Source organism: Gymnodraco acuticeps, unplaced genomic scaffold, assembly GCF_902827175.1.
Source record: "Gymnodraco acuticeps unplaced genomic scaffold, fGymAcu1.1, whole genome shotgun sequence".
Taxonomy (NCBI): Eukaryota; Metazoa; Chordata; class Actinopteri; order Perciformes; family Bathydraconidae; genus Gymnodraco; species Gymnodraco acuticeps.
The window spans coordinates 1557951-1575013 of record NW_022990583.1 but is presented as its reverse complement, the minus strand read 5'-3'; the positions used below and the strand labels follow the sequence as shown (position 1 = coordinate 1575013).

The window sequence follows — 17063 nt, the reverse complement described above, 5'->3', positions numbered from 1 at the left end:
GGACCCCCCCCAGACCCCCCCAATAAAGCAAAAATGCACGTTTCAGAGTGGCCTTTTATTGTGGCCAGCCTAAGGCACACCTGTGCAATAATCATGCTGTCTAATCAGCATCTTGATATGCCACACCTGTGAGGTGGGATGGATTATCTCGGCAAAGGAGAAGTGCTCACTATCACAGATTTTTTCAGATTTGTGAACAATATTTGAGAGAAATGGTTATTTTGTGTATATAGAAAATGTTTTAGATCTTTGAGTTCATCTCATGAACAATGGGAGCAAAAACAAAAGTTTTGCGTTTATATTTTTGTTCAGTGTAGCTACAGTTTAGATATCGCAATGAAAAACTTAAGTCACAGGCTCCTCCGACAGTGCAACATGAATATATATAGGAAATAAAACAAACATAACAGATAAAACAGATGACCGAGTCTGTGTGCATGCATCTCATTCTGCAAAAGATTTACAATTAATGAGCATGCCCTTAGCATGTGTATAAGTGTTTATAATTATTTTTATTTGTGTCAGATTTTAGGGTTTGTGAAAAGTATTATTTCATTTTTAATGTAGTTGGCAGCTCTTTATCTTCGACCCCTTCCATATTGTCAGAAGTGCATCATGTTATTCTACCAGTATGGCTTCATTTTTTCACCTCTCTTCTCTAATTGCATCACATCACTATTCATTTTTAAAGCCAGCATAAAGTAGCACAATGTGTTGCATCAATTATTTGAAAGTTGATATGGAAATGTCATATCAACTTTATTCAGTAATATTGTCTGTTACATTGCAATGCTGAAGTTATGCACTGTAAGTATGTTTTCTTGCAGTATCAGAACATGATGTACATGCCAAGAAAAGCATGTTATCTCAGCACATTTGAAACTAAAATATCTAGAGGCAAATATGTTTTGCTGTGAGGCTTCTTGTATACCCACACTAACGTCAGTACATGTAACCGCAACAGAATATGAGAGAGCTGTTTTCTTTGCATTGGCCAGAGTCTTAAAGCTGTCATTCAAAAATGGTTTTGTGTGGCCACAGTCTCATGTAAATGATCTCTTTGTGCAGAGTGGCTCTTTTAAAAGTGTCATATTATTGTAAATATTACATTATCACTAACAATGGGTATCTACAATTGTCAAACAATAGTTGTGGAATAAAAAGTGGAGTAGATGTTTAACGTTGCATCAAATGGTAAAGTACAAGTTCCTTAACATTATACTTAAGTACAAATCTTAAGTGAATATACCAAGTTACTTTCTACCACTGAGACTGTGTGTGACCATCACATACTTTGTAGCATCTACAATGTATTTATCTCAGGTAAAAACTATGAATTCATAACAACATTTTCATGAAATAAGAGATCAAGTTGCTGCAAATTATGTTATTTTAGTTACCAGACAAGGTTTTAATTCAATATTATAAATGTTTATAAGAGCAATCAATAGTTAACCGAAAGAGGTTTTTTGAAAACAACTGAATACTGATCGATGTTAGTATATCTACATTATCTTTATAGTGCTATACTGTATAGTGTCCGTAAGGTAATTATTATATGTACAGCACTTTGGCTCGACCAAAAATCGTTTTTAAAATGTGCTATATAAATAAAACTTGATTTGATTTGATCTTTAGATATATAAAAACCTTGAATAATATACACTTTTGTTTTTGCTCTCCTGTAAAGTTAGGAAAAGGTCACTTGTGCCCTTCTTCTCTAGACCCTTCAGTGATTTTGTCTTCATGTGGCTTACAAAAGGTAGGGTAGTGGGTGGCCATTGGTCATAGATTAATAGCCTTCACAGAGCATTCCTTAAATCTGGTGGATACTTGTTTCACTTACATAACTCCCACGTAGTTACATCTCATTACTTCCAACAAACAGCCAATTCATATAGCGAGAGGTTCCTGTCCCCCAGAGTCCGCACTGAATACCTGCAGTGTTATGCTATGTATTCCAGCTGAATCATGATTCTCAGACCACGGCTTTATTCAATCAATGCTGTGTCTAGGTGTTAGCAATGTCTGGGATAAGTCAAGTTACATACAGCAGACACTGGAATAACTGTCATCGGCCATACAAACCTGAACATGCAGGCTATTTTTGTGTTAGAGTACATGAAAGAAGACAAACAAATGCCTTGGTATGTGCTGAGAGTGTGTTTGAGAGAAAAACGTTCTGTACGTTCACTAAAAGTCTGATAACATTATATCAGAATCAGAATACCTTTATTAGTCCCACAGAGGGGACATTTACGTTGTTACAGCACAGGAAGCTTAATGTTACATATGTTACATGCATTCAAAAGTATTAAAGTAAAAAAAAAGTTATGATATAATAAAAATAATAAAAAGTTACACAATTTACAAAATACATGTTGGAAAATATGTTGGATTACACACAAAAAGTTGAAGTGCATGTGATTTATTATTTATGTGTTCATCAACAATTCTTGGATCATTCTATCAGAAGAAGTTAAAATGTTAAATCTACCAGCAAGATGTATAGCACATTACAAAAGTGGAAAATAACAAGAAAACTAAATACAAGAGAGTATTTGATCATTGTTAATATTCATATTTGTGTAAAAAAGCAACTATTTTTAAAGTCCAATACAAATATTTTTCATAGTGGTTGAGAAAGTGGGACCACTAGGCGTGGAGGAAGAGGAGGGGGCCCTTAAGTAGGAGCAGACTTTATCACTCTCCTCCTTTCTAGTGGTGGTACTTTCTCTCACCTTTTTCCTCCCTGATCATAACCAACAAGTCTGTGTGAGCTTTTACATTCAGATGGAGGGAGCAACCTAAAGAACGAGATAAAGTCCAAGAAACATCAATATTCTGGTAAGTTCCTTATTCATTATAATATTAGAGTTGAACATCATTTCCAGTCTTATATTTGTTTGAAACAGTCATGTTGTTTAACACCGTGTTTCAGCTGCTAACAAGACCTTCTGCACTAATTGCATTGGGTGATATGATATGTTAGTCTTAGTGCAAGATGATGTGGAGTTGTTATTCCTTCTGTCTTTTACCTTAAGCTTTCTTCATTATATCAATATTAATACTGTGATAATATAAAAATGTATATTTCGTGAATGAAAAGGGGCTATTCATTCATTTGATACTGCAGCCGATTAGGCCGTTTATCTGTGCACCAAGGAAACATTTCAAAAATGTTCTTGCTATATGGCACAACATCTAACTTGTTTACTTACAGCATGATTTATTTGACTTTCTGCTGTTTTAAAGCTGGACATATTTCTCTTGGTGGTTTTATGAGTCGTTGGTTCTGTGGATTATGTAACCTTCTGTATAGTGAAAGACTTACAGTGTCCCACAGTCCTATACAGTGCTGCTCTGTTACCTCTGCAAAGTCTCCCCAGCAGAGACCCCCAGCTCAAGTCCCCTTCTTCCTTCCTGTTTCAAATCAGCTCATTTAGATTTATACTCAGTTTGGCAAGCCAATAAATTAAGTATTTGCTGATTAAACACTGCTACAATTCTTCAGGTTTATTTATTTTGTCTTGTGTATAAGTAGACACAGTTTAGAAAAAAATGTATATTTATATTAGTTTTTATGAATTCAATATATTTTCTCGTGATGTTTACTGGTTCTAATGTCTTGCACTGGTGCTCAGAGAAAATTGGATTATGATTGTTCAATAAACAATGTCACATAAAAGAAACATTATGTTTAGTGAGATGCACAACTGCATTTTAGAAATATTTGTTGTGCTTTTATTTTTGACTAGATAACCTTTCACAAAGACTGAAAACTTGCCAAAATGTGTTTCTTGGTCCAAATAAGAAATTGTGCAATAATATCACTCGCTGTATGTTACATTTCTCTCAGTGGACTCTAGCCATTGCTGTCAGGTCTCTTTTGATCTGTGTAGCATATAGCCAGTAGAAGTTTGCACAAGATGTGAAAAGGAACTCAGTGAATGTGATGCTGGCAACAAAAAATGTGCAAATCCTTTCTTTGGATAAAAAACAAGTTCTAAAATGATTTGTCATAAAATGTCATGCATTCAACTCAGTAATAACTCGCTTTTTCATTGTTTTTTCATTTCTAGGAGACACTTGGCATAATCCACTTTACAAGTGGTCACAGAAATATTGGGGAAGAAATAATAATTTTATACTAACATACATACAAATCCACCAAAGGCAATACCATCGCAGGCTGCTGCTGCTGGTTCAAAATGCTGTTTACTTTAGGACTTCTCCTCCTTCTCACCCCATTTCCCTGCTTTCAATCCCCGACCAATGAGAGGAGAAACTCCACAGGAAGCGACGTGACCAAATCCAATGCAGTTTTCACCCTGTCAAAACCAAAAACCACTGCTGCCCTCACCAAACAGACCCTGAAGCCAAACACAGTCAATCAAACAGTTGTATCCACTATAGCCACAGCAACAGTAAAGACTTCTACAGTTAGTGAAGTGAAAGCTAGCAAAGACAAGCCTGCCCCCAATGTAGCTCCAAATGTTAAGTCAGCATCCACAAAGTCTGCCTCAGCCAGCGGAGCTAAAACCACCAAAGACAAACTCCAACCTTTGGTCAATCAGACCGTTTCAATGAAATCACCTTCAACCAGTGATGGGAAGACTGCCAAAGACAAGCTTACCCCCACTGTAGTTCAAAATCAGTCAACATCGTTAAAGGCTACTCCCGCCGGTGCTAAAACCACCAAAAATAAGCCCACAACCCTCATCAATCAGACTGTTGTAGCTAAATCTCCTTCCACCAAAGACAAGCCTGCCCTCACAGTAGATCAAAGTACTCAGTCAACACCGGCAAATGCAGCTGACAAAGATAAGCTTGCTGCAATCAAAGCTCCCAACGCTACCACTACCAAAGAAAAGCCTTCCTCTGCAAAACCAATGAAGGTGTTCATCAGTGAAGGCTGTGACTCAAACAATGGCAAAGAGCTGAAGTTGAAGCCTGGCGAGCCTCTGGTGATGACGCATAAGATCAGCTTGGTGCCTGGTAGCTGCAGTGGGGGATGTGACGCTGAGATGGCTGCGCTGCAAGGACGCGTGGCCCGACTGGAAAGAGAGATGACTTCCATTAAAGAGAAATGTAGGATTCAGTCATATTGAGTAGTATATCATATTTGAGAACTCATTAGAGATGTTGATTTAGTAATTTGGCTTGTTTTTCTTGCCGCCCAGGTCCATGTTCTGCTAATTGTCCAAATGGATGTAGTGGCAATGGAGAGTGTCAGAAGGGGAAATGTATCTGCCAACAGGGATTCACCGGTCCAGACTGCAGTAAGTGTGCACAAGGAGCTGAGTGTCCTAAAAGTAAAAGGTCTGCAGTATTTGGATTTGGTAGCATTAGAGGTAGGGCTGCTCGATTATGGGAAAAAAAATTAACTGAAAAACCAATAAAAAAATATATATATATATTTGAAAAAAAAAGGAAAAAGTAATAATAATAATACAAAATAATCGTTTTATTTTGATTACGTTGTTTTCGTAGTCGTTGCAAGCCATATTCGTAATTGCGATTAAAATACGATTAATTGAGCAGCCCTAATTAGAGGCACATAATTGTAAGTGAGATAATTGTATCTTTAACTCTCATTCATACTTTAATTGTAACCTCTACTCTGCAATTTCAGAAACTGCCAAAGGAAAGGTCAAGGTAACCATGGGAACAATGACCAAGCAGTCGAACAAAGACAAGGAAAACAAGAAGGAGAAAATGAACACAGTAGAGAATACACTTGTCCAGAAGAAAGAGCAGAAGAAGGCGTCTGACGTCAAAGAGACCACCACTAAAACCAAAGTGGCTGCTAATTCTAAAGCAGGTGCTAAAAAAGAATCCTCCGTTAACAAAATCACTATTACAAAGACAAGTGTCAAAAAGACCAGTATCCCAACACTTGGTCAAGTTCTGTTGAAACATGAGGGCAGAAAGCAGGAAGAGGCCCGCAAAGGCAAAACAACATCTAAAAAGTTCCTCCAAAAACCTGACAATAAGCTTGTTGAAGATGGAACCAAAGATAAAGCACATCCTAAAACAAACCAGCTAAAAGACCAACCTCAAATGAATGTAACTCAGAGTATTGTGAAGAAATCTAATAGCACAGCTAAAATTGTGACCATTCTGACCAAGGGTGTTGGAGCAAACAGAAGCAGAACAGGGAAGGAGACCATGGAGCAGTCCACACTGGCTGAGAAGAATGTAACTCAATCATCTGGACCTAAACGCACCAAGAAAGTAAAAGTAGAAACCACAAATGTGCAATCTGTAGACAACAGAAACACTGTCGCTGGCAAAGTTGAGAAAGAGAAAGACGTACAGAAGAGTCAGTATCTAGTGAATTCTACTTTGGTATCAACCACCCATGACTCCGCGAGGAAGGCGGGAGGATCTGGATTAGGCTCTGGATTAGGCTCTGTAAAGGTCGTAAACATATCCTCCTACAGCTTCACTGTCACATGGTCAGCACCACAAGGGATGTTCAAGAACTTCACCGTGATCAGAACAGAGCCCCGAACAGAGGGCGACGAAGAGAACCACGAGGAAATGGAAGAAGTAGCGCTCGAAGGAGACACAGCCTCAACAGCTAAGAACACAACTGAAGTCCAGGTACAGAGTGAGAGCACCAACACAACTGCTGCCTCTGGTAAAGCAGCTGCAGCTAGTGGCAAAACTGAAACAAAGAGGATCTCTATGGTGGTCCCTGGCAGCGTGCGCTCTGTAGAGTTCAGTAACCTTCGGGCAAATACAGCATATGTTCTTCAAGTATATGGCTCTGCAGCTGAGAGGAAATCAAAGACTCATAAAGCAACTGCAATTACAGGTAAAATAAAGTTGTATGACGTTTTTATTTTAAGAATAATTCCTTCCTTTTAGCAGGCACAGGAGCAGCAACATGAGAATAAGAATCTCCTTGTTTTCTGTCTTCAGGGCCTGAGCCAGCCACAGAGATGGCTTTCAGCAATGTAACAGATTCTTCCCTCAATGTTTCCTGGTCCAAACCAAAGACCACATTCTCAGGCGTCAGGGTGACGTACACCAACATCATCACAGGTTTGTCAAAGCCCTGCATTTATACTGCACCTTAGCTCAAAATCCATACATTTCCGTCAATGTGGATTTTTTATATTGGGAAGAGTACATTTTTTCTTTGTGATAATTGTGATTATTCTGTTAGGGGAGAGCCGCTTTGTGACCGTGGAGTCTCATCAATCTTACGTGGTTCTGTCAAAGCTGTCTGCTGGAACCTCTTACATTATCATTGTAACGACTACACAAGGCAGAACACAGAGTGACATCCTAACATCCCTTATGACCACAGGTACTTAGATACATTTTCTAATATCTACAGTCACTTTTTGTTTGTCGTAACACATGAAAATCATATAAACACATTGTGGATTGACTCTTCACTGCAGTGCCCGCTCCTCCAACACATCTGCAAGTTGTCAATGTGACAGATACCAAAGCTGTGCTGCAATGGACACCAAGTCTGGGGAAAGTAGACCGCTTCATCATCAGCTACGAGTCCTCTAAAAGTGAGTGTGGCAATATTATCCGAATGATAAATAACAAAGTTTTCAAGATGAAATACTGTTATTATTTCTCCTTCTTGCCACAGCTCCTAATGTGACAGTGACAGTGATGCTGTCTGGAAGCTCAGTGGAGCACCAGCTCAGAGGTCTGCAGAGAGGCACGGTGTACACAGTCAAAGTGCTGAGTCAGAAGGACAGTCTGCAGAGCATGGCCATCTCTACTACTTTCACCACACCTAATCGTGAGTAGAAAAGGGAATACATTTACCAGGACAGGGATTGTTTCCTTGCCATTGTCTGCATAGTTTGTGTGTATAGTTTGATTACTAAAAATATGTTTGTGTCTCTCAGTGGTTAAAGCCAGTGAAGTGGGTACTCGCTCTGCGGTGATAGCATGGAGAACATCCACTGTGGTTTATTACAGCTACAGACTGATCTACCAGGTGGCAGGAGAGGAGACAAAGGTGAATAATATTCGCTTATCATTCTCACATACAGTTAAAAAAATGAATGACATTTACAAACTAAGTGTGCTTTTATGTGTATACATTAGGAGGTGATCCTGGATCAATCCACCACAGAGTATAAGCTGACAGGGTTGTTGCCAATGTCACGCTACATTGTTCTGGTACAAGGCGAGAGAGAAGGACAATACACATCTGTTGTCACTACAGAATTCATCACAGGTGTTGTACTTCAACTAACACAGTCCCTGCTTATCTGTCCTACCAATACTTTAGCTTTATAAGTTTTTTTGTTTTGTTTCATGCCTTAGGCAAGCTGCGTTTCCCCTTCCCTACCGAGTGCTCTCAGGAGCTGCTCAATGGAGCTCTGCAGTCAGGAGAGGTGGATATCTACCCAGATGGAAAAGAGGGAGGAGCAGTCAGAGTCTACTGTGACATGGAGACTGATGGCGGCGGCTGGACGGTGACAAACAGTTGATATCTGAATATTTTGTGGTGAGGAAATGGCAGAATGGATTTGATAGTAAACATCAGATGTGTGTTTTTAGGTTTTCCAGAGGAGGATGAATGGAAAAACTGATTTCTACAGAACATGGAATGAATACAGCGCTGGTTTTGGAAACCTCAGCGAAGACTTCTGGCTCGGTACAGATACATCAAGTCCTTATTTTCATCACATATGCACCAGAATATAGATTTTGAATACATTTGCCTCAACTGTTCCTTCTACCACTACTAGGAAATGAGCTCCTTCACAACCTGACCAGTATTGGCCCTGTGAGTCTGAGAGTGGATTTGCAATCTGGAAATGACACCGCTTACGCTCACTACGCCAACTTCACCATTGATTCAGCCGAGAGGCACTACACTCTTGCAGTGTCTGGCTACACTGGAACTGCAGGTAAAAACCATACTGAATGTGAAATGTGCAGTGTAAACTATATTATACTGTTAAAACGTGAATAATTCATACCTTAATGTCACTTTTTCTCAGGTGACTCCATGAGGTACCATAATGGACGTCCATTCTCAACCCGCGACAAGGACACTGATCCTCTGGGGATCCACTGTGCCAGGGCCTACATGGGAGGCTGGTGGTACAAGAACTGCTACAAGACCAACCTCAACGGTCTTCACGGCATCAATAGTAATAATCAGGTACACTTCATCAACCTGGGCATATACTATTGAACTTTAAACATCTTCTATGATACAAAAACCTAACATCACTTTTTGTCTCTGTTCTGACACAGGGAGTGGTCTGGATAGACTGGAAAGGTAAAGACTCTTCCATTGCCTTCACTGAGATGAAGTTCAGACCGGCCAGGTTCTCTCCTGCCACCCATGGCTAAGGACAGTCTCAATACATCTGACAGAGAATAAAAGGTTCAGAAATCCAGAAGACAGTGGATCTCACAGTTGCTGCATGTCACTTTCCAACTGAAATTGCATGTACAGTGGTTTCGATAGCTTTAACGACAGCTATCAGTACATTTGATTCAATTTCCAAACCTTTTTTTATGATCTGTTATTTTCTGGAAATACACCAAAAGAGAGGGAAATGTTTTATTTTAAATGTTGTATCCTCTGTTCTGCCTGACCATTCCATCTCAACAGTGTATTGAGTAATACCTTCTTGAGCACCACCACAGTATGCCACCCCACTACTACTGTAATTGAATATGCACTGTCTCACTCCATTGGAATAAATGTGGCTAATGTGGGTCTGACGTGTCCTTTTTTGGTTTTGTAACAGTGATTTAAAAATTGAAACCCTGGGTTTAAAGAAAACAAATGCCAACATAACTTACCATTGCGTAAACTGTGAAGTGTTATCATGCCCTTCAGGAAGTCCTGGCTATATTTATCACTCTGTCTCATGTGTCGCATTCATCTCATTATCAGATTTGTTGACATACAAAATAGTCAAAGGTCCTTGATTTGAGTGAAAACATCAACATTGTTTTAACCTGACTGGCTAAGATAGCGATGAGCAGACTATAAGTGGGGCAAGCAGTGTGCTGACAACCTTTCTGAAGAGGGACACCAGCAAGTAGACACATAATGGCAATGGAAATATCAGTGATCACTGTGGGAGCTGTGATCCTAGTTTTGCTGCTGTTGATGCTACTGATTACTTGTAAGAGAGACACATCTTTAAAGGAAAACCACAAGGGAAGTAAGTTAACAGGTATGTATCTATTTGTTGCCATTAACTGTATATTTTTAACAAACTGGTTGTACAATAAAAGGAACAGGACCTTTTCTCAAAGCACCAAACAATAGTAAACCCCTGACCTGGATGAGTTCTAATGGATTTTATTATGCATTCTTCGTTTTACCTTTTTCTTTCCAAAATCTTTCATCCGGTAGTTAAAGCTGGACTGCTGCAGAATCTCCATCAGTTGCTCCCCCACTCCTCGTCTCCTTCCCTCCCAGGTCCTCCCAGCTTCTTCCTGATAGGCAATATGATGGAGCTGACACATGATCATCTGCCAATTCACCTGACCAATCTGGCACAGCGGTATGGAAACATCTACCGCCTGAAATGTGGAAACACAAGTAAACATCCCATTTCAGATTGATGGATTTTGCACAACTTTTTAAAATATGTTTTCTCTAGATAGTACAAAACCCTGTTGTGTTTTTCAGCCATGGTGGTGCTAAACAGTAGTGAAGTCATAAGAGAAGCACTGGTGAAAAAATGGTCAGACTTTGCAGGGAGACCAGTTTCATACACAGGTAAACAGCTTGAAGCTTTTTTGCAATGTATGCATTGCAGTGTGTGCATAATCATTGTATCATTGTTTAACCCCTCCTGACTTGAATTAGCTGATATTGTGTCTGGGGGAGGGCATACCATCTCTCTGGGGGACTATAATGAGGAGTGGAGGGCACATCGTCGCCTCGTCCACAGTGCTTTGCAGCGTTGCTGCCAGCAATCGTTGCATAGTGTGATCGAAAGACAGGCGCTGCATCTGAGAAAGGTACAGAACACAAAAGAAACTAATTATACAACAGTGGATGCACTATTTGAAACACATAATGGCCTGTATTTGATGGCAGAACAAACAAGATGTTGGGGGTATTTCCAGAGTGGTCAGACTCAAAAGACAAAGCATTGTTTGTTCACTGTTTAGGTGTTGATGGACTATCAAGGCAGCGCTGTAGATCTCTCAGAGGATTTCACAGTGGCAGCCAGCAATGTCATCACTACTTTGGCTTTTGGAAAAGAAGTGAGTATCCTTCTTTCCACAGCAAAGTTTTATCCTCGGAGGGTCGAAGATGGATTGCAAAATCTGCTTTGCATCAATAAACAGTTGAGGTTGTGGCATATACCTTGGTTGCCCTATTTAGAAGCTTACATTCGATTAGTGCATTCATAATGTACTATTCTGTTACTGAACAGTGCATTTTTCTGTTAGGATATGTTAAAAAATTAAACAAAATTATATTTTCTATCTGTTTTCTAGTATAATAAGACTTCTTCGGAGCTGCAGCAGCTGCACAGCTGTCTGAATGAGATTGTTGCCCTGTGGGGCTCCACCTGGATTTCTGCTCTGGACTCCTTTCCACTGCTCAGAGTCAGTAAATATTCATTCTTGACCAAAGATCACAGGAAAAACATATTTTGAGTGAGAATTCACAGATTACGTAATTTGTTCTCTCAAAGAAATTGCCCAATCCTGTATTTTCCCGTCTTCTGAGAGAGGTGGCCAAGAGAGATGAAATTATAAAGGAACATCTCAACAATTACAAGGTCAGTAAAAACAAATGTCAAAGATGCCAAAAGAATGACAACAAATCATAGTGAAATGTCACAATCATAAAATGAGACATTTGCACTATAGTAGCCTTTGGGGAGATCAGATTGTTTTGTCTGTTTAAAAATTGTATTATAGTGCCAAAGTTAAATAATTGTAACAAACCCAAGTATATTTTCATTGTGTACGCATCCAGAAAAGTGGATGTATCCAAGCTCTGTTTTTTCCTTATATATATTTTAATCAGCTGTTGCTTTGTCACATGTGCAGTCACAAGACAAAAGACATGAGGAGGCCATCACAGGATCACTCCTACAGGGCCTTGAAAAACAGCACAACACAGAACATGGAGTGGTAGGTACAAATTACAGAATTCTAGGGGAGCACAATTCAAATTGCACTGGGAATTAAGTTAGCTGAACTGAAGACATACAATTTATTGAAAATGTAATGTACTATGAAAAATACTAAACAAAATATCTTCAGCGCCTGACAGATATTCATGTTCACATGGCCACTGTGGACCTTCTCATCGGGGGAACAGAGACCACTGCAGCATGGCTCAACTGGACTGTGGCCTTCCTGTTGCACAGGCCAGAGGCAGGGCACATCTCCACATTAAACACTGTATATATACACACACTGGGCGATGATCTAATTGCCTTTCTAAGCTCTTTTTAAAATCTTCAGGTGCAGACCAAAGTGTATGAGGAGATGTGCACAGTACTAGAGGGACGATACCCCAAGTACAGTGACAGACACAGACTTCCTGTCCTGAGTGCTCTCATCAACGAGGTGCTCAGACTGAGGCCAGTCGCCCCGCTGGCTGTGCCACACAGAGCCATCAGAGACAGCAGGTCAGCTGAATCATGTGCAGTGATGATGAAATGATTGAAGACAAGTGGCTACTTACCGAGATATTTTGTGTATAAGATCCTATTGTTTTACTGGCATTGGTAGAGGTGGGTACATTACAGATAGTTTCGAAAACTGCCAAAACCCATGTTTATCCGATATTACACTGATAATATTTGTTTGTTGGTCCAATACCAGAGCATTGTGAATTCTGAAATCTTACCCACTTGGCACTGCTTGAAGCAATGCATACATTAAGATGAAGAATGAATTGCATTAAATAGTGTATGCAAAAAGTAATTATGCATGGGCTTTGTTTTTGCAAATCAGCTAAATCATGAATATATTAAAAAGCTGGTAAGCAACATATTTGTATAAATGTGTTGTTTCCAGGTTTTTAAGTTTGCATCTGGATCCAGATTTGAAAAAATGCTAACTAATGGTTAGATAACTATATTGACATAGCTACTTTGGTCCTCTTGCGATCAGGTCTTTCAGTCAGCAGGTATACACAAAGGCCACTTGTATGGATGAAAACACTGTTTTACTTTGCATTAGTGCAAATGTATAACTCCTACGCATGTTTAGTATTGCAGGTTACTTCATCCCGAAGAACACAGTCATCATTCCTAATCTTTTTGGAGCTCACCATGATCCTGCAGTTTGGTCTGACCCATACAACTTCAAACCAGGTACTGTTCCAACTGTGAGGTGAAGTGCATTCCTTTCGCTTAGCAGATCTCAAATAAAGTAGCTACTCTCTTATTTTTCAGAGCGATTTCTGGCAGGAGGAGGAGGCTCCACCCGTGCCCTGATTCCTTTCGGAGGGGGGGCTCGGCTCTGCCTGGGGGAGTCCGTGGCCAAAATGGAGCTCTTTCTGTTCACTGCCTACTTGCTGAGAGATTTCCATTTCATCCCTCCTGAGAATAAAGCCTCTCTGCCCGACCTGAGAGGGGTTGCCAGTGTTGTCCTCAAGGTCAAACCCTACACAGTTGTAGCATGTCGGAGGCCGCCTGAGACTAATCCCTGAACTACAGAGGGTGTACTGCTTGCTTGTTGCTTAAACATATTATTTCTGTGAAAACAAATACTTTTTTGAACAAACTTTTAAATGTAAGTATCATTACAGAACCTTCATTGGTATGTCTCTAATCAACACATTTTTACATTTGGCTGTGGTATTAAATATCCTGATTAAAATGGTCAGTTATTGGGTTTATAGCTCCGAATGTGTTAAAAAGTTATATTCAATCATCTATATTGAGATGTATATATAAACATTTGTTTATTTGTTTAGTGTTAAAGGGCGATTCAAACTGCATAAAGATTTTATATGTAAAATAATCAGCCTCAGAATCACCCGTGGAGGGGGGAAATTATATGAGTCATCAATCACATTTTTCCTAGAATATAAACAAGAAGGATCCGTAAGAAGGATATCTTGATCAAATAAACACAGTTCAAGTGAAGCTGCATTTGAATGAAAAAATAGATTCCAAACCTAGAAATTGTACACTGAAAACTGGTAAAAGATACTACTAGATCGAATAATAGAATATATGAAAGAGAGTCTGACAGCACCACCCTGTGGACCAACACTGAGAGCGCTACAGAAAGTGAAATCACTTCCCTCCTGAAGAAAATGTCCAGTTGACTCTGAGGTTACCACTCCTCCTCCCTTGGTTCAAGGCACATCTGGTAAAAGTGTGTGTAGCATTTATACATTAATTATGTTCTGCATCAATCTGATGAAAGATAACCACAATACCAGTGTATAACTAGAGGCTTTTGTTGTTTGCACACGTGATAGAAATGGGATATATTACATTTAAAGCACACAGTAGGCATTTGTTTGTATAGTGGCCACAGTTTTTTTATAGAATTGAAGGCGTACCATGCAAAGATTAACATGGGCCTCTTGTGGGCCAGTCTTAAAATAAAAAATGATTCATTTCCTTAACATGTGACTTAAAACACTTCTGTCATCAGAGGATTTAGCAATATTGGAATAAGCAACACAATCTAGGAGAAGACATATTCTATTAGAAGGATGGCATATTTTTCATGGATAAGAGTCTGTCTTCTTTCTCTCACTCAGGCAGCTGCTGGATTTCAGTCATTTGGTAAATATATAGAATATAATGTATTATAATCTGTTGTAGGCCATTTGTTTTGGGATAGTCTATGAATTGGTAATGTTGGTCTTAGTTGACTAAGATTACTTTAGTCAATTCTTCACAGTTTTACTTTTTTTTTAATAAAATACTTATTTCTAAGAAATTTTTGAGCACATCATTTTTTCCATTGAACAGATCCCTCAATTAAATTGTATGAGTGTTGACTGACTTCTTCAGTCGAGGATAACCACAAAACATCAAGTAAATACAATAATAGTGCATCAAAGAGGGATTCACCAACACAATTGAAGGGTGGGGGTAGGAGTATATAGTACTGTACTGCAGTGGTTCAAGTCCGGGTGTGCCGTGGGATTTTGTGACAACCATACGTTATTATTGCAATATACAACTACACAAAAATAATTATTTTTGTATTTACTATATCAGTACTTTGTAGGTTTATATGTACGTAATCTGCGCGACTTGCGCGTCCACATCTCCACGTGCAGTGCTGCATAAACATGGCTGAGTCAGCGATAACTTTCGAGGGGTGGAGGTATGCCCATTATTTTGAGTTCGTCCGAAGAATAGGAATGTGACGGTGAGGTGCAAACTGTGTCCAGGACAGAAGCTGTTATCCACTGCTGGAAACACCACGTCAAACCTCAACAAACACCTGCAAAGAACACATGCTTTTTTGTTTATATTACGTAGGCTGCTTCTCAGGTCGACTATTTTCATTTCCTCGCTCCTCGGTTCTCGGTCTCACCGGAAGTTGATTTGCCTGCGCCATCTTGAGTACCGTCCCATGGCTCTTATTTCTGCCGGAGGACCGAGGATCGAGGAGCGAGGAGCGATCATGGAGGAGCGATAACCGAGGAACCACCAGACCATCCTCCTATGAAATCCTCAGATACTCGCCCCGCCCCCTTACTGTGTATCGCTCACTGATTGGACGATGCAGTGCATGCACTGATTTCATGCTTCTTGACATGAGAGCCGTTTCCCAGCGGAGTAAAGAAAACACATGAACCTCACGGGACTCACTCCTCAGTTTATACCGTGTTTTGTTTCAATTCCTGTTTCATTTAGTTACAAATATGTGATATATCTGAACAACAAAGTGGGCAAAAATCATTTTATTCATTTGTTGGAAACATTTTCATGATCGCTTTTTTCGTTTTACATTTTCATTTATTGTCATTTCCATTCAGTCAGTCATTAAGTGCTATTAAAATGTTAATGTGCTACATATCCAAACAAACAAACAAACAAACAAACAAACAAAGTGTGCAATCCAATGAATGTTAATCTAACTGGGTTTTGATAGATAACATATCTCTTTTTCTTCTCTCAATTATTGTATTTCTTTTGTGCACTCTAATCAATATTAATCAAACTATTGTTCGTTTATACATTTTAAGAATGGCGTTTATCTTTTTTGAGAATGAGTTCTTATTTTATTTTATTTATTGGGATCTACAACAGATGATACAAATGTTTGTGTCAGTAAATGTGTAGGCGGGTGTGTGTGGAAATAACGGGGACAGAGCTGGCTGCTGTCAGACGATCAGCTGTGCAGCGTCATCACAAACGGACGTCGCTTCACGTGACGCTCCGGAGGAAAGGACGTCCCATTGCTCGTAAAACTCATTTCCCTGCTTCTCGTGGTTTCCTTGCGTCCCTCCATGCTTCCCTGGTGGGAGGGACTAAACGCAGGGAAACGACGCAAGTGAGGGAAGCAAGGATTTCATTTAATCGACCTGAGAAGCAGCCGTAGTCTGTTCTTCTTATATGTCTTCCGGTTGTTGCCTGTTTTGAATGACAAATACACACTACCGCCGCCTGCTGGTAAGGAAAGTTATTGCCACTCACGCATGCGCAGTTCGTACGTGCTCGGCGAGTAAAGTAACGAGTTTGTAAGTCAGCAAAAATATTTACAATAGCACATGTTTCAATGCTGATTGCTGAAATGTTACATTTATAATTTGTAGTTCAGGACCATGGACAATGCAGCTTCCTTGCATTGACAGTTCTCTGTGCTGAATTTCTGCTGAGTTTCCTTTGCCTCATTTTTTATTTTGTGACATGTCTGGTTTAAATGAGTGTGTTGCTGCTTTGATGAAGCCTAATTTGATAAAGTTTCAAATTAATTTCTGAAATATTTCGTTAATAAATATTTCATGAGTAATATAGTTGTCTTTGTCACATTTTATTTGGCATTAGTAAATAATTATGCACATTTACAGATATTTTACATGATATGAGTGATAACACGTGTTATAAGGGCTATTTTGCACAATAGGTGTGCCTTGAGATTTGTACTTG

The 17063-nt window shown here is 39.4% G+C and overlaps 2 protein-coding genes across 2 annotated transcripts; both read left to right on the top strand.

The window, feature by feature from the left end:
• The first annotated feature begins 4211 nt into the window (after positions 1 to 4211).
• Positions 4212 to 9726, top strand: tnxba (tenascin XBa). The gene is made up of 14 exons (XM_034228023.1): positions 4212 to 5091; positions 5184 to 5282; positions 5636 to 6823; positions 6931 to 7053; positions 7178 to 7321; positions 7419 to 7538; positions 7622 to 7777; positions 7887 to 7999; positions 8089 to 8221; positions 8311 to 8462; positions 8548 to 8644; positions 8739 to 8900; positions 8994 to 9157; positions 9253 to 9726. The coding sequence occupies exons 1-14, from the start codon at positions 4212 to 4214 to the stop codon at positions 9349 to 9351; spliced, it is 3630 nt and encodes a 1209-aa protein (XP_034083914.1). The 3' UTR covers positions 9352 to 9726.
• A 337-nt stretch (positions 9727 to 10063) lies between these two features.
• LOC117554060 (steroid 21-hydroxylase) lies at positions 10064 to 14898 on the top strand. The gene is made up of 12 exons (XM_034228288.1): positions 10064 to 10190; positions 10373 to 10561; positions 10652 to 10741; positions 10832 to 10986; positions 11140 to 11235; positions 11473 to 11583; positions 11673 to 11759; positions 12034 to 12117; positions 12250 to 12363; positions 12454 to 12620; positions 13207 to 13310; positions 13392 to 14898. Exons 1-12 carry the CDS (start codon positions 10064 to 10066, stop codon positions 13646 to 13648), a joined length of 1581 nt encoding a protein of 526 aa, XP_034084179.1. The 3' UTR covers positions 13649 to 14898.
• Positions 14899 to 17063: the final 2165 nt, after the last annotated feature.